This window comes from Eimeria tenella, genomic scaffold, assembly GCF_000499545.2.
Source record: "Eimeria tenella Houghton genomic scaffold, Eth_scaff50, whole genome shotgun sequence".
Taxonomy (NCBI): Eukaryota; Apicomplexa; class Conoidasida; order Eucoccidiorida; family Eimeriidae; genus Eimeria; species Eimeria tenella.
Window position 1 is genome coordinate 66,288 of NW_013543396.1, and position 25,551 is coordinate 91,838.

The 25,551-nt window shown below is 50.2% G+C and overlaps 4 protein-coding genes across 4 annotated transcripts; 1 reads left to right on the forward strand and 3 right to left on the reverse strand.

The window, feature by feature from the left end:
* Nucleotides 1–80: 80 nt before the first annotated feature.
* On the reverse strand, nucleotides 81–5,746 carry ETH_00004095 (DNA mismatch repair protein, putative; the record flags this gene model as incomplete). Its single annotated transcript, XM_013377397.1, has 12 exons — nucleotides 81–590; nucleotides 736–1,127; nucleotides 1,477–1,609; nucleotides 2,019–2,168; nucleotides 2,430–2,786; nucleotides 2,970–3,039; nucleotides 3,636–3,766; nucleotides 3,952–4,142; nucleotides 4,292–4,490; nucleotides 4,775–4,899; nucleotides 5,083–5,203; nucleotides 5,456–5,746. 12 exons carry the CDS (start codon nucleotides 5,744–5,746, stop codon nucleotides 81–83), a joined length of 2,670 nt encoding a protein of 889 aa, XP_013232851.1.
* A 1,317-nt stretch (nucleotides 5,747–7,063) lies between these two features.
* Nucleotides 7,064–13,458, reverse strand: ETH_00004100 (uncharacterized protein; the record flags this gene model as incomplete). Its single annotated transcript, XM_013377398.1, has 3 exons — nucleotides 7,064–7,288; nucleotides 7,521–11,920; nucleotides 12,207–13,458. The coding sequence occupies 3 exons, from the start codon at nucleotides 13,456–13,458 to the stop codon at nucleotides 7,064–7,066; spliced, it is 5,877 nt and encodes a 1,958-aa protein (XP_013232852.1).
* Nucleotides 13,459–14,162: 704 nt separating this feature from the next.
* Nucleotides 14,163–16,019, forward strand: ETH_00004105 (RNA-binding protein, putative; the record flags this gene model as incomplete). The annotated part of the gene is made up of 6 exons (XM_013377399.1): nucleotides 14,163–14,378; nucleotides 14,822–14,906; nucleotides 15,196–15,293; nucleotides 15,458–15,525; nucleotides 15,708–15,772; nucleotides 15,922–16,019. The coding sequence occupies 6 exons, from the start codon at nucleotides 14,163–14,165 to the stop codon at nucleotides 16,017–16,019; spliced, it is 630 nt and encodes a 209-aa protein (XP_013232853.1).
* Nucleotides 16,020–18,712: 2,693 nt separating this feature from the next.
* On the reverse strand, nucleotides 18,713–24,823 carry ETH_00004110 (lysine decarboxylase, putative; the record flags this gene model as incomplete). Its single annotated transcript, XM_013377400.1, has 10 exons — nucleotides 18,713–18,946; nucleotides 19,149–19,580; nucleotides 19,817–19,982; nucleotides 20,197–20,366; nucleotides 20,523–20,942; nucleotides 21,330–21,725; nucleotides 21,839–22,671; nucleotides 23,104–23,233; nucleotides 23,702–24,097; nucleotides 24,716–24,823. The coding sequence occupies 10 exons, from the start codon at nucleotides 24,821–24,823 to the stop codon at nucleotides 18,713–18,715; spliced, it is 3,285 nt and encodes a 1,094-aa protein (XP_013232854.1).
* Nucleotides 24,824–25,551: the final 728 nt, after the last annotated feature.

Consider the following 25,551-nt stretch of genomic DNA (forward strand, 5'->3'; position numbering starts at 1 on the left):
CTGCAGAAGACACTTCAGCTACAGCAGCGCGAGCAGCTACTGCTGCTGCTGACTTATGAATTATGCACGCTTATGTGAGATTAGGCAGCTGCAACTTGCAGCTGCGTCTGCTTTTGTACTTCTTTAAGTCCTTCCCTTAGTTCGTCTGCACTGTCTTTGACTCTCTGCAAAAACTGCTGAGGTGTCTCAGCAGCAAACGCGTGTGTGACCACGGCCCTGAGTTTCTTCAGCGCTCCGTCTCTGTCTCGATCTGCTTCATCTAAAATCCCCTTGCTTCTTCTTTTCTCCCTCTTCTCCGCACATTCCAAGTGCTGGCTCATTGCTGCTGCCCTAGTTGTGATCGCCTCTGGGAGCCCCGCGAACTGCGCCACTTGAACACCGTAGGATTGGTCTGCGTGGCCCTTCTTTACGTCATACAAAAATGTTATTTGTTTCTTTTCCTTACAAACTGCTGCCTTCACGTGGTAGTTGCGGACCCCAGCCACCTCACCCTCCAAAGCTGCCAACTCCAAAAAATGAGTCGCGAACAAAGTGAAGCTGCGAGCTCGCTCAGCCAAATCCTTGGCTACGGCCCAGGCAAGTCCGAAACCCTGAGCAGAAAGACGAGATCATAAGCAAACACAAATAATCCGGGTTTTACCTACTAGACTAAGACCGCAGCAGTAACAACACTAGCACCACCAGAGATCAAGCAACAGCGGAGCCTTCGCCATCGCAGCAGCTGCCGATACACACTTCATAGGTAGATGTCCCTCTTCCCAGTTCATCGACAATGACGAGACTTTGAGGCCCTGCATTTTTGAGAATGGCTGTGGCCTCGACCATCTCTGCAAGAAATGTGCTGACGCCCCTCAGTTGGAGGTCTGACGCTCCCACTCTGCACATGATTTGTCTGAACACTGGCATGGTGCAGCTTTTGCAAGGCACAAAGCTGCCGATCTGCGCTAGCAACACGCATAGCGCCACCTGTCTTATGTAGGTAGACTTTCCTCCCATGTTGGGTCCTGTAATCAAGTGCAAACGGGAAGACTCCGAATCCATAAAGCAGTCGTTTGCGATGATGGAACCCCCTAGGCCCTGCACCTCTAGCAGGGCGTGGCGGCAGCTTTCCAGCCTCAAAATGCCGCCTGATGAACAAAACATACAAATAGTTGCGGCACCGTAGTGCGCATTACGGCTGTGGTGGTAGTGGGGATGTGCACATGTGTATGACTGTGCTTACACACATATCTAAATTAAGTACAGTTGTGTACAGTGATGTCTATGTAGTCATGTAAGCATACTTGAGTATGCGTATATGCATGTAGAACACAGGCCGTAAAAGGACAGCAAGCCCTCCTACAAATGCAAAAGAGCCCGCCACGAGCATGGGCAAGAAGAGCAGAAGAGCGGAACACAGGTGTCCTGACACGGAACTAAAACAAGATGAAGGAGCAAAAAATAATACGAAAATGGGAAAGGAAAAGGTATACATACCCTCAGGCTCTATGTGGGGCCTAACATAAGGAATAGGCGCTGTCAGAGCAACCGCAGCAAAGGCGCCCAATACGTCAATTGTGCCTAAGAGATCCGCCAGCTGTTCTGCCAGTGGCCAGTAAGTAGACGCGACCTGTACGTGCACCAAAAACAACGGAAGAACGACTAGATGGCTAATGATGAAACTGGACAGAGTTAGGCAGTAAGGAATATCCAGTAGACAAACGGACATGGGCACCAACAGTAAAAACCGAAACAGATACATGGGTACAAAGGAAATTGGAGAGATACAAACAGTAAGTAATATGCAGGAGACGAACGGAAAAGAGAATGAGCACTCTGCGGAGATAAAGAAGCACAGAAGCACGAAGCGAACAAACGGACACACGAACAAAACCGAACGAAGAAGACAAACGGAAAAAAAATAATTTGATGTCCCCTTCCCAGGATGGCTCCAATGCAACTGTCGAGCTACCCGACGCCTACACATGCCCGTACAAAGCAGCAATGGCAGTAGCCGCTTTTAATGTGTCTGATTTAACCTGTACTGCTTTGTCAACTAGTGCTGACTGCAGCTGCTGGTATTCGTCGCATGTGTCCTTGTGTCTTGCGGCAAGAGCCCGCAACCGATTGGTAGAGAAGAGCAGTTCGTTCTTGTTCAGCCGAATCTGCTGGAATTCTTTCTTGCGGCTCTGAGGCAACAATCAAGCAAAAGATTGTTCACGCCGATAGATCCTGTGAGCCGCTAATAGTAAAGCCCAGAACCGAACGAACGGCTAAATACATTGGTGACAAAAAGGAAGAAGCAGGCACCAGAAAACCAGAAGGCAAAGCACACATCCAGAACAAAAACGTGCAATCCAATAGTTCAGAAACAAACGAACTGAGAAGCAAACAAACAAACAGAATTATCAGTCGCCCATAGATGCATGCGTGGATATACTGCGGCTTACTAAAACGGCTTGCTGATCTCTCTTTACCACTCTTAGGGCAAACCCTAGTGTGGGGTCTTCTACGAGTTTGACTGCATCTCCATCTCTTCGCTTTGGGATATCCAGTATTTCTTCAGCCCTCTGCCTTTCCTGCTGCAGCTGCATCAGCAGCAAGTTGCGCTGCTGCAGCAGTTCGCCCATGCGGGGATCAAATCGACTGTCTATTATATACGTGCCTCTCTTGGCCTCTTCAAGGTCAATAGAGTGTTCCACCAGCTTGATAAATGAAGAAAATGACGAAATTGTGGAATGCAGCTTTGTATAAAGATAAGAACGAACCGTGGAGCTGCCAGGCCCGCTGTACTCCCCTAGGGGGCCCTGAGATTTAAGTTACAGAAGGCCAACTACCAAAGTACATATTTACTAGCAATTCGACACGATGAAATGACTAAAAACAACCGGCTACAAGAGGGAAGCACAGGGAGGGAAGGCAAAGATGGTGATAGGCAATACATCGGTCACACAAATGAAAACAAAAGATGCAGTACAGATGCCACATACAAGCAAACTGTTGCATTCCACAACGCAGTCGTAGAGCTTCACGAGATCCCCCAGGCCCACTCCCAATCGCCTAAATGCAAAAGCAGAAACAGCAATATATATACGGACACGCTGAGCCCGAAACCCTAAGAACAAAATTTCAATTGTGAGAAAAAAAGGGGCGAACGAGAAACACAAAGGTTCGCAGCTTTCACATTAACAAAAAAGACCAGAAGACAAATACAGAAAAAAAGCAAGTAAGCAAGCAAAAAGAGGATAACACAGGTTAGCAGAGCCGCCAACGATAGTGCTCATCTGCATCGAAAATAAAAAACACAAACAACAAAATGAATCGAACGGACGGAAGCAACCAAGCAAGCACGAGCACTGAGACATGCAGACTGGCCCCTTCAGTGACCCGCCACTTTGCCTAGCCGTTTCCTGATTGCCCGCAAGTACTTCAGAGGCGAATGGCAAGTGTTCACATTACTATAACAGTATCTGAAGTTTATATAGCCTCATCAGTGCTAGATTTAACGCCCGCAGCTGCAGCCCACTCAGTAATGAAGTGCCACTACGCGCAGCAGGGGCCATAATTATTGCGGAACAAACAGCAGTGCGGATCAAATATAACAGTCAAGTAGGTGACAAGAATGCGAAAAAAGAATTGTGCACAAAAAGACCCACGGCGTCCGTTTGCCTCCAGTCTCTTTTGCTGCTTGCGTTGCTGCATGAATTCTGTGCAGCTTCGTGGCGAGTTTGTCAACGTCTGACACGTGCTTGAAGTGGCGTTGAAACACCTCCCGTCGGAAGACTTCCTAAGCACAAACATTAAACCCAAAGGCCAAAAAGCCAAATCCTGCAGTGCAAATAGTAACGAGGCGGCCGCTTGCCGAAACTGCTTGGCCAACTGACGTGCAAAATGAGAAAGATAAAGCGAGAAAGCATGCAGCGGTGATTGGTTTCTCAGTGGTACTTGAGGGTACGTACACCCAAGACCTACCTGCATGAGCGCTTCCACCAGATCATGTCTCCTTACTATTTCTTCAGCATCAACAAGGGGCTGGGAAATAAAAATGTGGAGGCGTCGGACGCCCAAAGACGAACAGCAACGGCGGGAGAACAAGCTAAACACTGACGTCGTGGCAGCTGAACCACCTGCTGCGGCTGCTGCTGACGCAGCAGCAGCAGCGCCTGAAGTCCACACAAAACACGAGCGGCAGACGCCCATCGCTCAGCCATAAGCCCTAGACAAGATGATACGTGAACAAAAGCACAGTAATACACCGTTTTCAAAGGTTTGGTGATAAGGTTTTGAGGCTTGGGCTGCTCCTTTTTCCTACTTATTCTGTCCTTTGCTGCTGCGTGCGCCTCCCCATATTTAGTACTGCAGGGAAGAATGCGCGGCTGGAGCCGCTGCTGCTGTGGCTGCTGTGGTAGCAGATGCAGCGCAACAGCAGCAGCAGCATCAACGTTCAGGAAGGACGAGATCGGATACGTCTCCAGGATGCACGCGTGGCACAAAGTCTCGTCAGACGCCAGCTGCCCGCACACAAACCCTCAAACCCAATAACTAAACCCTTAACCCCAAAAGCTACACCTTAATCAAATGAAGCTGTGGCTCTGCTGCAGTTAGCAAATCATTCCCTGTGAAGAGTTCACGAACGCAGCACCCCTTTCAGGGCTTAGCGTAGACAAATTCCGATGTAGGCTTTAGAATCACCCGGAAGCCAAAAGTGCAATCCTTAAGCCCGAGGCCCTATTCCTTCAATCCCAAGTTTTCAAGAAGCCCCCCAAAGCCCAAACCCTAAGCCCTCTTGGCTCACGCTCCAGTAAGATATGAGCGCTGCTAAGGCAGAGCAGGCAATCTCTAGGCGAAGCTCTTTGGCAGCTGCTGGCTTTAGGGCAGCAGCAGGCAAGAGGTAGGATATATCTTGAGTCAGATTTGCCGCTAAATTGAAAACAGTGACAAACAGAAGAGTGAATAAGCAGATACATGAATTTGCGGCTTCAAAAGGAAAACATGAACTGGCGGCTTTACAAGGAAAAATACAGGTCACGGAGGAAAGCCACGGCGCAGTCAACGAGAGCCAGGGGGATCCTTGCTAATCAATTCATCAGTTCCTAAACCTACTTGTAAAAAGACTTTTCTTCGCCTCTACCAGCTCCGCCCCAACTGCATGCACCACATAGGGCAGTCGCCGCAGCCAGGCCGCGCCATCGCCCGCAGGAGCTAATACAGACACAGCGCCGACCTGTGCGTACACTGCGGCAAGTCAACAGCCTACTGACAAGCAGCGAATGCATTTTAAGCTGCAGCAGACTGTCTTGCTGTCAGCAGGAGCAGCTACTGGTGATATGCTGCTTGTGAGAGTTTGGCCGTGTCCTGCTGCGGCGTTCTGCTTTATTTTGTGGTGCCTTTTGCCTTTCTGTCTTTGTCTAAGTCTCCGTGCTACATATTCTATGCAGCATTTGTCTGTGATTTGCTGCGTAGAGTGCATTCACACCTGCATGAGCACCGCCTCCAGCGCCGTCAAGTGCTCATCGCTGACAATCTCCGCCACACGTAGCGATGGGCGTCGAGGGTCAAACACGGCCAGCCCAAGGCGCAGCCCGTGGCCTCCACTGTCGTTCTTGGCGCTCACCGCGCACATCACGGCGTCAGCGCAGTTATCATTGAGGCCCTCATCGCCAGCGCCATCAAACCCAACGACACCGCTGAGTCCCCCAGGACCGGCTGGCCCCCCAGACATAGGGGGGCTTGTGGGGCTGTCAGAAGAGCAGGGGTAAGGCTGCATTGAAGCTGTCGCTGCGGTGAACGTAGTGGGGGGAGTCCCACACAAAAACGCATGCGCCGGGGAAAAGCAGACAGGGCGTTTGAAACGGGATTACAAGAGAGGTTTTCCGGGGGCTGGATCTGTTAAAGGCAACAGAGCTTGAAGTTTCGACTTTGGGAACGACTGTATACGTTGGGGGACTAGCATTAGCACTGTTGCCTAGGGTCCATGGTAGGGTGGTGATGGTGCCCCGGGAGACCCGCTAGTTGGGCTGCATGTAAGGAAAAGGTACTGGTGAAAGGGGGAATTAACTTCGAGTTAATTCCTCAGAAGCAGCTTTGAAATTGATTTTAGTGGAAACTAGCGAAGCACTGCACTGCGAGGCTGCAATGGTTGTGTGGAAGACACCATGGTGTAGCCTGTATACCTCCGCCACCGGTCCACTGCAAGTCGAGTCTGTACATTTATGTTATCTGCTTCGTGTTCCATTTTTTTCCGCAAATCGAAACTGCACAACATTTTTTTTACATGTATAACTGAATTAAGGAACACAAAAAGACAAAAATGCCACGCTGACGCTACAGACATCCACTCCGCGGAAAAACGCACACAAAACGCCAGTGCAGGCGTAACAGACTGTTGAGTTCGTACCAACTGGATGCCCCCACCGACTAAAATTAACATGTAAACAAATGAAAACCTCTGCCCCTGAGTCCACAGAGCATCTGTACCTTCCGCAGACAGCATACATACCGCTCCGTAGGCACCAGGCACGCACGGGAGGGTGGCAAACAAGCCCGAGCCAAACTTTAAAAACAACTTGTAAAGATGGAACTGAGAATTTCAATACTAGGCCGCTCTCGGAGCTACTATTTCACCGTGGTCCTTCTGCATGCAAGAACGAACTCAACCCAGCATGAGAAGAGTCCCACATAATGACCTGCCACTGGGACCTCAATCTGCAAAATGAAACAAATACGTGGCAAAGACCGACGCGTTGTACCAAATTACGTAGCAGCAACTAGCATGATCTAGTCAAAGCTATTCACCGGCAGCGGTGGCTCGCTAAAGCTGGTCACAAACAAGCAGCTCGTTACGGACAGCCACAACCTGTCACAAACAACCACGACTAGTCACATTTAGCTACAGCCAAATCTAAGTAGCAGTTATATGCATTCGATGCCTTGGTGGCATTGACTCCTTTGGCGCAGCTCTAAAGTCACGCAGAACGTGCCAGCGGCAGGCATTCGTTTTCTGCCGCTGCAAAGGTGCAAGGTGCAAGCGCAAAGAAACCATCTTCAGCAGCAACAGTAGCAGAGGCTGCTGCTGGTGCCACCGTCACAGCTGCTGCAGCAACAGCAGCTGCAACAGCAACTCTCCTCCCCTGAGAGCCGCGTCTTGATGGCGTAACAACAATGTGAACTCAACTGACACGGTTGCCGCGGCGCCATTGTTGTCGCCAGCAACAAGCCTTGAAGCAGCGAGAATAGCATTAGCGATTCTCGCAGCAGCATGATCGGTATGCTCAGGCTCACGGCATTCAACGTTGCGACTGGCAGCGGGCTGTCCAAGCACCCACGCACGCCCCGGCAGCGCTCCTAACTATTGCACGCTCGTCACACAGTGCCTCCTGAAGCAGCAGCAGCACCTGCAGTAACAGCAACAACAGCAAAACAACCAGCGTTTGTAAGCTGCTCAGCAATAGCGTACCTTTCAAAAACCGACCATTCCGCCTCAGGGTCCAAGTGTCTAAGGCATAGAGCTTTGGGATTGGGGTTCAGGATTCAGAGCTCACATGCGGTGCTGCTTGCTGCATTTTCTGCGTGTCCGTTCGCTGCAGAGCGGCAAGTCTGAGGGCATCCAGTGCCAGCAACCGCAGCAGAGGCCGTTTCTCACAGAGAGCCAGAAGCAGCAGTGCATGCAGCAGCAGCAGCAAGAAAGAGCCCGAAAAACAGCCGGGTGTTGTCGAGGCATGGTGGCGCATCTCGCTCTTCTGCTGGTTCGTTTGAGTTTGCTGCTGTTGTTGCAGAAGCAGCAATAACAATAACAACCAAGAGGCAGAAAATCCCTCCAAGAGAGCGAACTCAGCTGCAGCTGCACCGGCAACTTGCCGATGCGCCTGCTGCTGCCCCTGGTCTTGGAGTTGCTGTTGCGCGGTTTCTGCTGTTGCTGCCAAAGCAGCACAATACGCTGCTTGCTGCTGCTGGCTGTTTTTTTGGAAGGACGGCACCTCTACCGGGAAGCCCGCAGAAGCGGCAAGAGCAGCAGCAGCAGCAGCATTGCCTGCTGACATTTGCTGCATGCGCAGCGAGTACGTGGACAGCAGGTGGTGCTGCTGGACAAAGTAGCAGCAGCCCCAACCCACCACCAACTCCACCAGGCTCAGGGGCCCTACGGAAGTAAAGTGAGGCTCGGCTTGCGCCAGATGCTCCACAGTCCTGGTGCTGTCGCCGTTGTTGCTGCTGTCACTGATAGAAGAAACACAGGCAGCTGTAAGGCAGCTCAGCAGCGGCAGCAGAGCAGCGATTTTCTCCCGCTGCTGTTGTTGCTTTTCCTTGTCCTCGTCCACAGGAACTGAATATAGCAAGTGAAGGTCCCCAAGGGGAGGGCCCCAGCGGTCCTTTGTTTCTTCTATTGCTGCTGCTCTGGAAGAAGCGGACGACAGAGCAGCAGCAACTGTCGAAGCCGCAGCAGCAGTGCAACGCGGATGCAAGGCCTCGAGACAAACGCGAGCTGCTGCCATGCGCTGCAGGTGCAGCTCCCTCTCAGCCTTGTGGTGGCCTTCTTGCTGACGTTCCTGCTGCTGCTCGCGCTGCTCTTCATGATCTCGCTGCTGCTGCTCTTGCTGATTCTCTTGCTGCTGCTCTAGCAGTTCCTGTTCCTCAAGCTCAAGCTCATCAAGCTCCGTGAACCACGGCCTCCCTTCAGGTAAAATGGGGAAAAGGGGCCTGCAGCCGCTGCTGCCGCCGTCACTGATGCTGTCGTTTCCGGAGCTGCACTGATTGCCGCTGCTGGCTCCTGGCTGTTGGGCTAGGGCCGATTGCAGCAACACGTCTGGTAGCAAGAGCCCGACAGCTCGAGCTGCAGCGAACTGCGCAGCGCAGCCGCACATACTGTTGTTGCTACTTCCGTTGCTGCTGCTGCTGTTACTGCCATTGTTGCTGCTTCTGTTGTTGATGTCACTGTTGCTGCTGCTCCCACACTTGCTGTTGCTGCGCCCATGTGAACGCGGTGCAAACGCCTGCAGTAGCACCGTCTCTAACAGTTCTTCAGGTTGGTCAGAACCACATTTGTCGTTATCGCTGCTGTCACCGCGACCAGCCCAGAGACCAGCGAGTGCAGCTCCCTGCAGCAAGCCTGTAGCACGAGCAGCAAGTTGTGCTGCCGCAATGGCAGCGAAATCATAAGCCTCGCCTGAAGACCCACGAGCATCAGAGCAGCTACAGCTGCTGCAGCAACTGCAGCAGCAACAACTGTGGAGCAACGCTGCCTCCACCTGTTGCAACAGCGCAAGTGCATGGCGTTTGCTCTCTGCTGGAAGGTAGCGCAGCAGCATTTGCAAAACTTCCAAGCCATCTTGCTGCAGTACGTGGCTCCTGTCCTTTGCTGCCGCTGTAGCTGCTGCTGCTGGCAGCAACGGCAGTATCTTCTGCTGCTGGCTCTGCGGAAGTGAGCTGCAGCAAATCGCAATGCACCGCTGCAGCAGGACCTGTTGCACGCAGCTGCTGCAGCTACAATTTTCGGCACTCTTCTTTGTGCAGCAGCAAGTGCTGCTGTCGGCCTCTGACACAGCAGCAGAAACTGCAACTTGAACGGTTGCAGGTAGAAAAAGAAATAGTGCGTCCTCTTCAAGACTTTCATGTAACAACTGCTGAGAGAAAGCGAATCGTTCCACAGGTGGAAGCAACTGCAGCAGCTTCTTAACAAGCAACCGCAAAGATGAAACGATCGATGATAGTGTTTGCGCTTGTTGCTGCAGTTGCTGCTGTTGCAGCTGCTGCTCTTGCAGTTGCTGTTGCAGTTGCTGCTGCTGCTGCAATCGCTGCTGATTCAAATGCTGCTGTACATACGCAACTGCGACCTCTCTTAGCAGCCCAGTGAGCTCTTTATTGCCAAGGAGCAACAGAAGAGAGGAAGCCGGGTTCAGCATCGCAGGCTGCTGCTCCTCGTGCGCTTGCTCCTGCTGTTGCCGCTGCCTTCGCTGCTCCGTGTGGTGCCTCTTTCGCGGTTTCTGCTGCTGCAAAATTGTGCTGTATATGCACAACGCGCTTGCCGTTCCGTCTGCTGCTGACGCCAAAAGGCGGAGCTTTTCTGCTGCTCCAGCATTTAGGAGCTGCAACTGCAGCTCTTCCTGCGGATTCTGGTGCTGCTCTTCTTGCTGTAGCTCTTTCAGGGACTTCGCGGCCTTGGATAGGGTATCGCACAGCCTCTGCAACAGGCTCCTGGGGAGAGCTATATCCCGAGCTCCTGGCTGCTTTTGCACCTTTTGCTGTTCCTCATCTTGTTGCTCCTCGAGCTGCAGCTCATTTGTGTTCCATCGACCTACGAGGACGCAGCCGCAAGCAATCGACACCTCAGCTACCGCAGCTGCTGGCAGCAACGTGCAAATAGGTGGTTGCTGCTGGTCTTTCTGTTCAGCCTCTACGTCGACGCTGCTTTCGTTGATGCTGTCGAGTGCTGCTGCAAACGCAGCTCCAACCCCCTCTGCAGCAACTCTCAACAGCAGCCTTGCCTCCCGATGCTGCTGCATGCAACCAGTAGATAGAAAAATCTGCTGAAGCGACCGCACGCAGGCCGCGTAGGCGCTGCCGCCAACACCCGTCGCCGCTGCGTTCTCTGCTTTACCGGCAAGAGCTGTAGCAGCAGTACTAGAAGGCTCGCTGCTCAGGACTGCAGCAATGCCCTTGCTGCTGCAGTCCGCATTCAGTCTGCGGTGAAAGGCAGCAGTAGCCCGCACCAGTTGCTGCTGCAGCACAGTTTCCCGCTGGAGCAGATGTTGCTTCAGGCTGCTCCTCCCTCCTCCGTCTGAAGTTTCAGCATCAGAAGCTGCTGCTGCCGCATGAGGCAAACTTACGAATCCAGTTACACAAGACAGCAGATACGCTGCTGCTGCTGCCGCCGTTGCCCCAACTGGTTCGCTTGAGGCCACGATTCCCACAAGCCGGAAGAGAAGCAGCTGCGCGTCCGGAACTTCCCAGGCTAGTTCATGGCCCCTCACCAATAGCAGCTGCAGCAGATCCTGCAGCAGCTGCTGAAGTAACTCCTGAAGTTGCTGCCTAAGCTCGGGTACTGCCGCTGCTGCATGCATGCAGCCGCTTCCTTGTGCGGCACCCAGCAACTGTGACATCAGTAGCAAGCCACCTTGCACCTGCATCTTTTCATCAACGCTCATACAGGTACTGCTGCAGCTGTTGCTGTCCCTGTTACTGCTGCTGCTAGAGTCTAGCGCTGCTGCCGAGAACCATGGAAGACGACAGAGAACAGCAAAAGCGTCTTCGCTCCCTTCGCTGCCGTTGCTGCTGGAGCTGTCGTTGTTCATACAGGTAGCAGTGTCCGCTAAAGCCTCTTTTAGTTGCTGTTCCTGCTGCTGCATTGAAATACCTGCCGTTTGGATTACATGCTCAAGCAGCGGCAGCGCTGCAACCTTTAAGCAGCATAAACAGCTGACAGGACCCGCAGCAGCAGCTTCCATAAGCAACTGTAGGATGAGCCTGCTTGTTGGAGTGGTTATTTGCTGTAACTCTAGCAGTGGTGCAGCAAGGGGAAGCAGTAAATCCTCCGCCTGCTTGAAAGATAAGCTATCGTCGGGCTCCTTCCCATAAGGTTGTTGCTCCTGCTGTTGCTGTTTCTGCTGCTCAGATCCTTCCTGCCCTCGTCGAAGAAGCAAGCCAAACATGTCCACAGTTTCAAGGGGCAGTAAATCGTCTGGCTGCTGCTGCTGCTGCTGCAGCAGCAGCGGCCCGAGCTGCAGCGCAGCGTCACCAGCAGCAGAGGGTTCATAATAGGGAAGGCACATAGCAAGGGAGTTGACCGCTTTTTCCAAAGGGTTTCCGTCTCCCTTCCCAGTATTGCTGCTGCTGCTGCCGCAGTCCTCTATAAGAGACGGCACAAGGTCAACAGCAAGCGCCAGGACCAGAGGCCCGTACAGGCGCGAGGCAGAAGCAGCAGCAGCAAATGCTTCACTTAAGGCTGACTCTGCAGGTTCGCAAAAAGCAAAGGAGGCGAAGGCAAACGGATGAAAAAACAAAAACGGACGGATACGCAGACAAGAAAACAGATACAAAGGAAGAAGAGACACTTAGAGAACGATGAAAGAAGAACACGAAGGTTCGATCCCCGGGATGGACACCATAAAGAGAAGGGCGGCAGCGCTCTACATTGCAAAGGCTCGCGCCGAAACCAAGAAGCAGCAAGTCCAGCCAGCTGCTGCAACAGCAATAGCACCCAACGGCAACACCGAGCACTGCAAGCCAGAACTAACCTGTGACACAGGCGACAGCATTAGGTGGCGGTGAAAACGAGACCGGAAAATAGGACATAATCAGATCAACTGAAGCTTCAAGCTCACTCTCCCTCATGAGCGAGCTGTATGTACGCCCCAGCTCCTTCACAATAGCAAACAGGAGCAACAGGCATCGGGGGTCCCGTTCTCCCTCTAGCTGTCTGCTGATTTCAAGCACCAAAGCTTCTTTCCGCATCTCCTGCTGCACTGCCTTAGCGCACTCTTGCAGTAGCAGTAGCAGCAGCTGCAGTAGCAGCTGCCGCGTGCTCTGCGCAAACGAAGGCGTGTGCACCTGGTGCAGCAAAGAGCGCAGCATGAACAACCCCACGGTGCAGTCCTCCGTCCAGTACTTTCTGCTGTTAGTGTTGCTACTGTCATTGCTGTTGCATTCGCTGCTGGTGCCTTTTGGTGAGGGAAGCAGCAACTGCAAGAGCCCTGGCGATGAGCGCGCGACAGCGAGGTAACAAGAAGCGCCCCCCTCTGTTCCCTGCCAATCCGTCATATATCTGTCGCTGCACTGCAGCAGCAGCTGCCACAAAGCATCGTCTTCCGACAGCCTTTCGCCGTCGCCACTGCTGCTTTCATTTGTACTTCCGTTGCTCTTGTCGATGCGGCAGCCGCTGCTGCCATCAGTGTAGCTGCCGCCCTTGCTACTGCTGCTACTCTTAGTACAAAGAGGCAACTCCGGCATACGCTGTAGGATCTGTGCCGGTAGAGCCGCTGCGGCTTTCCGAGTTTGTGCTGCCTTGACATAGTTGGTACAATCAGTTGTTGCCGATGTTACACTTGTGGTTGCTGCTTTCGTCGCTGCGACAATGCATGTTTCGGTGTAGCTGAGCACTTCAGGAAAGGAAACACGCTTCGAATGAAGGTGTAGCAGCAGAGCAGTCAGTGCTGTTTCTTGTATCTGTTTCGCTGACGCTGTTGATACTGTTCCCTTGTCCGCATCGTCATCAGCAACGCCTGCAGCAAGTCCGCAGAGCTGCCGAATATTCTCGGCTGCTTCATCTGGACACAAGTAAGCAGCAACTGCCTCCTTAGTGGTCACTGCTGCGAAGCCTCCTTCCTCTGTGGCCTCGCCAGGGGTTGCTTCGGCTCTGACTTTTTCTGTTGCCTCTGTCGCATTTGCATCAGCAGTTGCCGCAGCGTCCACTGAAGGTGTTACTGATACCCGTGTTGTTGGAGCTGCGTCTTTGGTAAGATCAGTGTTAGACGTTACAGAATCTTCCATCTTCTCGTATAGCAATTAATGCTCATATAGGGGCTCAAGCCGTTGCTGCTGCTGCAGCAGCAGCTATCGGTCCAACTGCTGTACTCTATATTCGGCGTGCATACGGAATAGAGGAACAAAGGAATGTTTAAAAACAGAGAACTAGATGCAGCTAAGACTAAAGAGCAGCAGCTGTGGCTCTGGGGGGCTGCAGCCCCAAGGCTGCTGCTCGTGTTGCATCGTCGATGCAGCATAGTAGCAGCAACATCAGCACATGGTGTTCTTGTCAATTTATGGTGCTGTTATTTTTCGTCATACCTTAGTTGTTCGCTTTCACCAAGTGGTGCGGCAAATGCTCCAGCAGCAACACCTGCTCGCAGTGTTAAGACTGGTCAAATTTACAATGTCGTTGTCCTTTTTTGCCATCTCTTAGCCACATTTTTAAAACAAACACCGCAGCAGTTGTAATAGAATGGCTGTGGCAAATCATGCTGTAGGGATCCAGCGCATTACTAGACAGTAGCAACGGGAACCCATTGTCCCGGCATCAGCAGCAGCTGCTGCTGCTGCTCCTACTGTAACAAGTAAGAAGGGAATCCAGAGCATCAAGCCTTCCTGGGTTAGCAGCTACGGCAGAGTCTGCAGAAACGGGAAGAGCAGCAGCAGCGGAATTTACGTACTAGAAGCAGCAATCGCAGCAGTATCATTAAAGATTCTTTGAACAGATGAAGCGCTCTTTACAGCTGTTAAAGACAGCGCTGCGGGCGCAGCAGCAGCAAAGAAAAACTAAAAAGGGAAGGAAGCAGCAGCAGTCAGAGCAGCAAAACGTGCAAAACGGACAGCAACTGCGGGACTCTCAACAGGATCAACTGCAGCGGAAAAAGTTGCATCAGACGGAGAAGGAATCAGAGCACTCCTCAGATGCCAACGATAAGACTTCCGTATGTGCTTTAACTTTTCTTAGCCTTTTTCTTTTACATGTTTTAGGAACAAGTTTGCACAGACATGTTTCATGCGCTCACAGCTCTATACATATTGCAGCCGGCGCTCGTATGAACAGACGTGCGCCGGTGTAGGTACGTGTGTATGTAACAATATGTATATAGTCACGAATGCGTCGAAGTGCATCCCATGCCTGTGACTCGCGTCCCGTTTCTTGCATTTCTCTGGCTTTGTTTCTTTTCGCATAACTGCTTCTGTGATTGTTTGAAGTCGCGCTACCTGTCTCCTTGCCCACTCTCCTCTTAACTGCGTACTATTATTCTGGAGCTTATTGCTGCTTTGTACTTGCGTCGTTTCTGTGTTCTTTGCTCCACATGCAGTGCTATTTGTTCTGTTGTGTTTTAATGTTTGTTCTACCATTGGTTTCTGCTGGTATCTGCAGAAAGTTCCTCTGGTCCTTTTTGTCGGCAATTTGCCGCTTTCAGTCTCCGCACAGGAAGTGAAGGAGTTCTTTGGGCGTAAATTGCGTAAGTTGTGCATGTTTCTTTCCGATTTCCTCAGCGACTTGAAATTGCATTGCTGTCTTGTTCATTTTCTATACAAGCAGTGCACTTGTGCATCGGATATAGTGCCAAGAGTGTCTTTCTTTTTCAATATATTAACGCGACTTGTGTCTTTTTTGTTTCTTGAAGGCGATGCAAGCGATAAGTAACTGCTGCATCTGCGCTTTCCATTGTGCACTTCGTCATTTCCTTTGCTGCGTCCATTTTGTTTATTTTCGACGTCTGCTGCTGCATTCCACATTTGCATATATAGAACTTTTCATAAAAGACGTTCGCTTGCTGACGGAAAAGGATACAGGGGCGTCAAAGGGCTGCGGATTCGTGGAGTTCACAAATAAAGAAGCATTGCAAGTATGCAGTGGCAGCACATCCGGAATACGTAGGAAGCCTTCCGTCACCTGTATTTTGCGAAAAAGCAAAGTCGGTCCACAGCCGCTTCTGCTTTTCTCAGATTATTGCAGTGGTGTTCCTGTGGAATGTATGTTTCGTATTCTTTTGTTTACTTGTACACGCAGATCGCACTGAATTATGACGGAAGAACCCTTAGCGATCGGAAAATCAGAGTGGAGCTAACGGCTGGCGGGTGCGCCCCTCGTGCATAACACCTACATTACAATATACACTAGTTTTAAGCAAAAGGATAGACACTTTCATTCCGCGCAGCGTTGGAAAGGCGGCATTCCATTGTGAGAAAAACACTTCATAGGCTCAAGCGTCGTCTTCACGGAGCAGTTGGTCTTCAGTACTTGCTGTGCTTACTCAGAGGCGGCAAATCGAAGAACCGAGCAGAAAAAATAAAAAGGAAAAACCAAGATATGAGAAAACGCAGGGCAAGTAACGTTTTGCTTCTGAATTTGTCCATTCTCACGTTAGCTCACAGTCAGTCCCTGTTCGCTTTCTTGGGGTGACTTGCAAGCAGGATGCTAGCCAGGTGCTTCACTTCAAATAGTTGCAGCTCTCGATTTCCTGTGGGCTTCAGGCAGCACTGTTGAGGAAGAAGAAAGAGAAAACGAAGGAAAAGATAGAAGAAAAGACGGGAGGCTCCGCCGCTGCCCCGTCGGTGACACGAAAGCCTAATGCCAAACGCCCGCCAGATGCGCACCTTTTGAGAGAGGCAAAAAAACGCAGGGAATGAACTCCGCATTGATTAAATTTGTATGACATCTTTATCCCTACAGAGTAACCGCCACATTGGAAGAGAAGTTGGTAGATGCAGCTGGAATGCTCCAGTAGATGTAGATGTGAGCTGGAGGCAAAAGGGCAGCGAAAATGTCGTATTTATGCTGCGGCTCGTATTTGGAACGGTTGGAAATGCTGTGGGAGAGTCACTTTGGCTGCATTTAGTTCCTATTTACATCCCAGAAGCACCTGGAAAGTGAAAAGGCCGCTGCTCATTAGTGCATTTTAAAAAGACAGTGCACCAGCGAAAGTATTCGAGGAAGGCTGTATTCGCTCTAATGGCGCAATTATCCCAAGCAACTGTTCCGCCTGCTACAAGGCCACAAAAGAGGAGGCAGTTTAGCGCTTGAAGAAGTTTCATAGCATTCACACCTGTATCATCGTCACGGTTCGGGTTCACAGCAGTTGCTACAGCTGACTTCAGCTCTCGTGCCTATGACGGCCAGCGAACAACTACAGCATCACAGAGCAGAATTAACTGGCGTATCACAGCACTGTCTGCAAAGTTGCCTTGGCCAGTTCAACGATGTTTCCAATCTCACCATGGCCTACTCTGCTGCGCCGAATAGATGGTAGATGCTGCTTTAGCATCACATCAGTCAGGCGTATTAGGGTTCGGAGCAGTTGTTGCAGCTGACTTCAGCTTTCGCGCCTGTGGCTGGCAGCAAACAACTGCAGCATCAAAAATTAGAATTAGTGGGCATATTAAGACGTCTGCGAAGTTGCCTTTTGCGAGGTCAACGATGTTTCCAGTCTCACCATTCCCCCTTCTGCTGCGCCGGATACATGGTAGATGCTGCTGCAGCATGGCACTCATTTTGCACTTATCCACCACTTACAGAGCATTGCACCCAATCAAAACAGGTAAGCGAGGTGAGCTGGACGACTCAGAAAAACGAACATCAGCAGCGGAGGCTTGCGAGTAGAGGTGCACCGCAAGCTTAGTTGTCTCACGCTTGCATTTGTAAGAGGACCGCGCGTCCCAGGCGTTTGGAACTTGGCACGGAGCAAGAACGCGTGAAGGAGAGGCAACTGAGGTGCAGTTTCGCTTCATTTTTCTGCTGGTCTGAAAGGTAATGGAGAAGAGGAATGGGAGCGGGGAAAGAGGAACACTGCAATGTCGGATTACGATGCAGGTGAAGCAAGCCATCCATGAGTGTATTAGTTTATCAAGGATACTGTGCATGCACACTTTGCAAGCCCTGTAGGTGAAATAGGACTTTTCGCTGCTTGAAGATGTGTAGAAGTGCAACAAGGGAAGCTCCAACAAAGGTTTCTAACCATCCGACACATAAAAGAGTCACGACAGTGACTCTTTTGGCAGGCGCGCGAAAAGTGTGAGCGTCGCAACTACTGACATTAAATGACACGAATTAGGCTCGGTTTGTAGGCCTTAGTTCTGTACAGTGTATATTTTCAGCCCAGGAACAACAATCGCCCGTTCGTCCCATCACAATCTCAAGCGCGCGCACTTGTCTGATATGCTTCGTAGTTACTCTGTTTTCAACTACAAAAAGGTGTTGGGTGTTTTGCTGCATGTTAATTCATTCGACTCCCTTGTGCGCACTGAAGCTTCGTTTTCAAGTTGATCTAGTGCACGCAGCTACTGCCTTTGTCTTTAGGGTCAGCGACAGAAGTCGCATGGAGGGCGGCGTAGTGCGATTTTATAGGCCCGTACGCAATATGTGCACATAAGCGAGGCGCTAAATGTGAATGCTATAAACTTTGACTATAGAAATTTAACGTGAAATAATGCTGACCTTCAGCTTTTAGGGAACAATTGGAGGCCTACACACCCGCCTGCAGGCTACTTTTCCTATGAATGTGTTGGTCCAGATACAGAATGGTTGCTCAGTTAGGTAGTTCACCTAACACATACATACATATATATCCATGTTAATTCTTTTATATTCCCCAATCTGAGCTTGTCTACTTGCAGAGAATATTTCGTCCAATCCATATCGGTAAACATTTGGTCAGGGGCTAACAAATGAAGATGAGGAAAAAGACAATGAACGCTTCTTCACAGGTAAAACACAAGGACCCTATAGACCTGTAATATGCAGCAGCAATGCGACTACGATTGACAGCCGTCTTTGGCTTAACTGGAGCTGCTCCGCCACTGTTACCGCAAAATAGGTGTCGTGTGTTCTCTACCTCATACACGTACGTGGGAAGCCTTGCTTGTACAAGCTTTTCCCTTGTGTATAGCTTGTACACAGACCGAATAAGCATAAGACAAGGTGAGAAAGAAAAAAGTGCTTTAGTGCAGGTGCTGTCTGCCACTTGATACGCACTTGCGATTAAGATGCACCAAAATTAGCGAGGCGCACCACAAGCAGCATCGGCTTATTTGCCTGATTGTCGTTTTTGTCCTTTTTTTCTTAGGCATGTAGCTTTGATGTATTTAGATGTTGTTAATTCATTATCCCCAGCTGTTCGTGTTGATTTTGCGCTCCACTGTATGTTTGTTGAATATGTGATTAAGTCAACGGAGTTCGTAGCTGGGTCAAGCGCTGTTGGTGTCATGTACTGCCACCCTTCCTTGTAGGTGACTATGACCCCTAGAGAAGAGTAGTAGTCATAAGAAATTATTCTTCACCGCCCTTTATTCTTGCCGGTTGTCCTTCGTTGCCATAATATTTGTTTTCGCTGCGCTGTTGTGGCGACTCCGTCCTCAAAGTTGGCTTGTGGATTTCACGGGCTTCCATGAGATTGTTAAGTAGCGACTCTTTGAAGCATCTGAGACCCAACTTGGGGTCGAAGCCATGGATCTCCTTTACGTCAATTTTGATCATAAACTCAACTATCGCCTCCGACAGGATCTGTAATGACAGACATAACAAAAGAGCACAGCTGAACTTTATCAATTCTGCACTGGCTAGAGTTTTGCAGGAAAAATTAAGCTCTACATGAGTGGAGCACTAGCGTGAAATGTAATGAAACGTCAGCAACTCAGCCCTTGTTGTGATTTTATAGTAATAGGTAAGTAGGGGAGCAGGTGAACTTCAAAGAGGTGCTACGCACTTGTCCTGGGACGGATATAGGAAAACCAGGGGGGTACGGGATGATGAAGGTGCTGCCGACAAGGACTCTACCGTTTCTGATCAATTCTATGGCTTCCTTGAGGCTGTAATACTCGACGTTTTCCTCGTCGTAACTTAAATAGAAGGGTTCGCGCACATCTCCGTCTCTTATGCAAGCTTCACAGTGTATGCTGCTGCTGTCGCTGGATCCATGATCAACGCTCGTCGGGGTCTCCACAGGGGTACCATCCCCACGTTGCTTGTCACTGTTTCCAATTTTGGTACTCATGGGCTGCAAAGGCACCTGAGAAAACGCGGGATGGAAGCCAGAAAAGTCGGGAAGCGCCGGACAGTCGTGAACAATCCAGTCAATTTGTTGTTCCAACTCCTCCAGCTCGCGGCGGCTGCTCAAGAGCCGCCGCATTTCGAGCTCCTAAGAAACACACACGTCTTAATATTAGCAATAACATTTGTTTTCTGCGCAAGGTAGAGCAAAAATAGCATGGCATGCCTGTAACTTGCTTAGCTATTGTGTAACATGTGCACAGCAGCGCTGCCCGCGATGACGAGGTAAGGTACACAGTTATCTTGAATCCAAATGCTTCACTAATGCTATAAGTGAGTTTCCCAACATCGAAAAGTGAAAAATTATCACTGCCGGCGTGTTACCTGTGCACAGTGTCGAATACAGCTTCTCAGAAAAACACAGGATGATCTGGTGGTGCCGATGTTGGTCATGAACAACACACTGTTTCTTGACGTTTTGTTTATTTGAATTCCGTACTTATCCATCAGCCATTTCACCTTGAAGGTATCCCCATCCAGGCCAGATTTCCTGCAAAACAAAAGCCATACATACCCGGTCAGCGACCCGGGAGTTGAAATGAGCAACGAAGGAATATAAGCAACGTAGTTTGTATGAATGATAACCCGAGTACGCAACTAGAACTAATAATAGTAGAATGCTGGTCCTTTCATTGAAATCGCTCTGTCATCCTTTTATCTTTTTCATCAAAATGATCATTAGCACTGGTGCATCTGCCTCTTACCCTGTGTAAAGTGTAATACGGGTTGGGTCCAAGACGAACTCATCGTCAGAAAGCCAAACTTCCTCCAACGTCTGAACGTTCATTTGCTCGTCAATTAAACCATTTAGGCAATTGTCTTGAACTGAACACTGGCGGAGGCTCGCAGGGATCATGTCGTGGGGTCCTAGGATCTGTGGAGAGCAGCAGTAATTTTCCATCTCTGGTTGTTCAGGTTTCAACGCAAAGCTCATTTTCTGCTCCCCAACTCGTTACATGAAGCCCATTACCCTCAGTGTCATCAACTCTCAAAGGCCGAACTCAGCGCCGGAACCGTATCAGCAGCTCACTTTGAAGTACTTGGATACGAACGGATCCTTGCCGAGTGCGTTCCGTATAAGGAACGCGGCCTCCAGTTGCCTTTCTACAAGTCCGTATCCCTCCAATTCCATTTGAGACCGTCCTACATCTAGTGTTGCTAATATTTGATAATTTGGTGATGTGGACATATGAGTGTAATAGCTTTCCTTGAAGGATGTGTGCACGTGGGACTCGAATAGGTCATCATTCACTAGCACCATCGAACCCTGGCGCAGAGAGGTCAACGACTTATGAGTTGACTGAGTCGCGTAGACGCGGACTTTCACCTTATGTGGATTTGGGTACAAACGATGAGACAAAAGCGACGCAGCGCTTGCCTCTTCCAGTGAGGATACCTTCAACGTGTTCAGCAACGCCGTGTGCAGATGGTGGTACTTCCTCTCCATCAACTGAGAAGGAAAAGCGCAACTGGGGATAAGCGTGAATATAAATTGAGTGGAAAACGGTAGCGAATCTCGCATGATCAGACGACTATGAAAGCAGCGAATTGCTCATGGTCAGACAGCCATGGAAATATCAAGGACAACACAGAGGCAGAAATGAAAGCTTGAAGGGCTTACGATAAATGAAGAAGCGAGTAGAAGAACAGCATACAGGTCAACACACAATCAAAAATGTGCTCGGCAAAACACTGCCCGGAATAAAGCATCAAACCTTTGAGTGTTGTGTGTAAGGAAGAGGGTAGAACTTTGAATGCCCGTGTAATTGCATGCAAACACTAAACCCTAATTCCCAGAATCTAGACATTCTTTTGTGTCGCAAAGGTGATTCCTGACTTCTCTCCTGAGCTCATTAGCGCAGTGCATGGCAGTTCGAGTCTTGAGGATAGGATGAAATCCGGCGTAGGCGAACCAGGCCTCATCAAAGAGGAAGACAAGATCTGGTTTTATGGCAAGACATTCTTCCATGAGCCTCTTCACGTTGTAAACGATGCCATCAAAGGTGCAGTTTGTGATAACCAGCAACCGCACATCATTCAGTCGACCAGCGCTGCGGTAGCCGAGCAAAGTCTTCTTAATATCAGTCAGAGTAACTCCACCATACATGGAGTACTCATGGAGAGGATACGCATCCAAGTAACAGGGCCGAGCTCCGGCAAGCACTAAAGCGTAGTGATGGCTCTTGTGACAGTCACGGTCTATCAGCACCACATCATTAGGTCGCGTCAGCGCCTGCACCAGACCGACACAAAGCAGTAAGCCGAGGAGGGAAGCAAATGCTGCAGGAGCCGTAAATACATGAGTTTGTAGTTACACGTCATTGCTTGAACTATCATGTGTCTCACTTGCACAACTATCTTGTTGGACGTAGATGTTCCGTTAGTCACGAAGAACGCGTAGCTTGCATCAAACGCTCGGGCAGCTAGCGTCTGCGCCTCTAGGAGGGATCCGTGGGGATCCAATAGTGAATCAAGGCCACCGCAGGTGGCTGAACTCTCCGCCTTGAATAAAGCAGTGCCATAAAAGTCGATCAAAAATTGAATCCACTTGCTTCTGCGTACGGAATTGCCGCGAGAAACCGCCAGGGCGTGGAAAACGCCGATGGGGCGCTCGGCGTAGTGCCTTAGCGCCTCAAAGAATGGACAGCGCATCTTGCTTCGAACCCCTTCAAGGATGGCTTCGTGCAGGTCCGAGTGGTCGTCATTCGGAAGAAACGCGCGTTTGACGAGGTGGTCGACGTGTTCGAGAGAGGCCAAGCCCAGGCCCGTGCACACACAGTAGATATCCAACGCGCGGCGGCACTGGTGCAGGCTGCGCACCAACGTGGGGATTACAGGGGCTCCCAGCTTCATTTTACCTATGGGGCCCTCCACAAACCGGTCTATTCCCCGCACAAAGCCCTCGAGCCCTGACAAAGATCGCGCCGTCGAGTGCTCTACGGGCACATTGTCTTGAATGCAGACGGCCAAGATTTCTGGATTGACGATCACAGCCAACAGCGCCCGCCGCATGGTGTCCACCTCAACTATGCGGTAAGCCAAATCTCCCTCTATTGATTCAGTGCTCGAGATGCGCCGTAGCTCAGAGGCCAAGTTTAACCTGTGGTCGGTCTTCAAATAGGTGCAGGGAGGCACCACCACCAACACGTAAAACACATGTTGACGGCCGCTCATGCTGCCTGTACGTAACAAACAAGTATGAGCAACCAGGCAAACACACAAACAAACGCCCGTTCTATCCTCCTGGCTAGTATAGGACAGACACAAATATCGGCAGCAATGAAAGCCACAATAAATAGCGTTGTCCACGAATGCCACAGTGTAACAGATCCTCTCGTTTTATCAGTGCCGCGTGAATCAAAACGAAGTCGAATCATTAGCTAATGGATGGATAGAAATGTACAATTATCTGAAATTCCACAACACAAGAAAATTGACGGAACCGTGGGGACGCTGGAATTCAGAGCAAAAGCGCGTTGCATTCTGCACAGGTGAGCGATAAAGAAGGGCTGCAGAGTGATACACTGAAGGAAGTTAGCTTGATGGGTTTAGGCAGTCAAACAATTACATCGCTCAGCCTAATTAATTCGAGTGAGGTATGAGAACCTTGCCTGTAACAGAAGACATGGATCCAACCACGCGACTTATCGTGGAGCTCGCGCAATCAAATTTGCCGTCCTTGAGACTTGACCGGACGCTGTGTACCTCCTCCACGCATTCTTTACCCCAAAACCATTCTATCTGCGAACAGATGCAGCCTTCAACCCCACTCGGGAGCCTGCGCCCAAAACCCTATACCTTATGCCTAAAATCCCAGGACTTTTAGAAATTAAACACAATATGGCGAAGCCAAAGGAAAAAAAGTTTGACACGCGTAAAAATTTTATCTGCATCAAGGTGTTACGTAGCTAGCAATTCACATGATAAGTCCGCATAAACTGAGTGCAAGCAGGAAATTTAAAGATGTGCAACTGATGTGTGTCAACTTGACAAACTAGTCCCCGCGCTTAAGCTTTCTCACAAGAAAGAAGAGATAAAGATGCTTATTCTCCATTCACTTCTTAACTTTGGGCCATGCTATTTCTTGTAGCCTTATCCGTTGATCTGCTCTTGGGTACCCCAGCAGTTTGTTTACATTCAGCCACAGTTTGGGCTACAATTTAGTCCAGTCAAATCTAAGAAGGAACAAAAAAGTAGGTTTCCACGCACCTCCTCAAGGCAATCAAGAGCAGCATCTACCTTCTGCAGGGTCCTGGCGGCCACATGAGCGGCCAGGGCCTGCCATAGCTCTTCTCGCAACTGTGCCACATAGGTGGTGTCGCTGGTGAGAAAATCTTCTGTGGTACAGGTGAATGTATCACCCCTAAACACCGGCGCTGGGGCCTCTGTGGTGTCTGAACACTTCAAGGGGAAAGGAGGCGCCGGGGTCGCAGCTCCCGATACACCTGAGCGGTGTGCAGAACCCCCGGAACGAACCAGGGAGTCCACATCGAAGTGCTTCGTGCCCAATGGTCCATTGGTTCCCCCCTGCGAAGTAGATAGCTGAGAGACGCGGCGCTCTGCACCAGTCTCAATTGTGCTCCGACGCTCAAGAATGATTGGGGGCTGAATAGCAGGAACACCACACCAGCACGCTGCTTATGCAAAATTTTGTGTATAGGCCCAGCGATAATCATCCAGTACGCAGGCTACGAAGAAGTGCTTTGTAAGGACACAAACATAGCAGTTAGGGCCTACGAGGTAATGTGTTGTCAAGCGCAATCTAAATCTGCACATTCCCGCCAATCAATCGTTTTTAATAATGAGCTTAAATGGCGATGAAACGCACAGCTGACAACGGAGGAGCCGAACTCCTTGGCTAGGGAAGCAGTTAAAGCTAGATAATGGCTTCTGGACATCGAACAATATTTTACTGTGACAGCAATGACTAGTGCGAATGTGTGTGTATTGGCATGCAGACCATATTCGATGACGCCCCAACTGTGAGCAGGCTCCACGCTGGTGACATAGATCTCGAGTTTTCTATATCAATGATAACAAGAACTTTTCGAGGCATTCAGTGTTTAACTGCATTCGGTAGCCGAAAATGCTTCTGCCGGGCACGAACCATGCTGTTTGCTGTTACGCCTAACGGCATGTGGTCCGAAGGGGAACTCTCCTTCAGTTTTAGGCGCGCAAGGACGATAAATGAAAGTCTATTGAGACCATGATGCGAAAACTAACCTCCGCTTCTATTGTTTCCCCGCGAAAGGAAGAAAGAGGGAGAGGCGACGCGCCGTGGCCGTCGATCGACCATCTGCTGCCGGAGCTGAAGAGGCGCTGTTCTTCCATCCTTCGCGATAACCAGCAGCATGGGAAAAATGAATATAGAGTTGAGAGCAAAACGTGTTACGAAATGTATTTAGAGAGCATATTTCAGGGAACAACCGCCTGAACACCTCCAAGACTGTGGTCGCGACAAAGCTCCCATGCTGACGCCCAGTCAGAAGACACGGCGGCTGCGGCGAGACTGAGGGCCAAAACAGTCACCTACACTAAAAACCGTGAAAAAATGAGAATGAGAAATAAAATGGAAACAAATAAGAATAACAGTACTCCAGTCGTCGCCATTTACTCATGGCTAATTCTCACAGAGCTGTACAGACTGGAAAGGAGCCCAAAGGTAGAGCAACCGTTCCACTAGGTGCCATCTACTCACTCATATTTTTTATATTGAAAATAGTACGAAGACCAAGGGAATTCATCCACGTATATGTCTTAGGCAACAGTTTAACCGCTGCCCCAGCTATTCCGTCCCAGACGCGTCCTCAATTATGACTGACTATGCGTAATTACCTGGGCAATCAGTTACCGCAGGAAAAGATCTCACACGAAGCAGTACACCTCAAAACCATGGTCTCACGCCGCAGGCTTGTTGCTGCTGGCAGTCGACCTCTGGTTTGGTTAATACAAGTTGCACTGTCTCCACGAATAAGTCACTTCGGATCCTCCGAGCCCTTTGTAGTGAGCCACATGAAAAATCGCTGTATCCACTTTTTGTGGGCTATCACAAGCTTGCA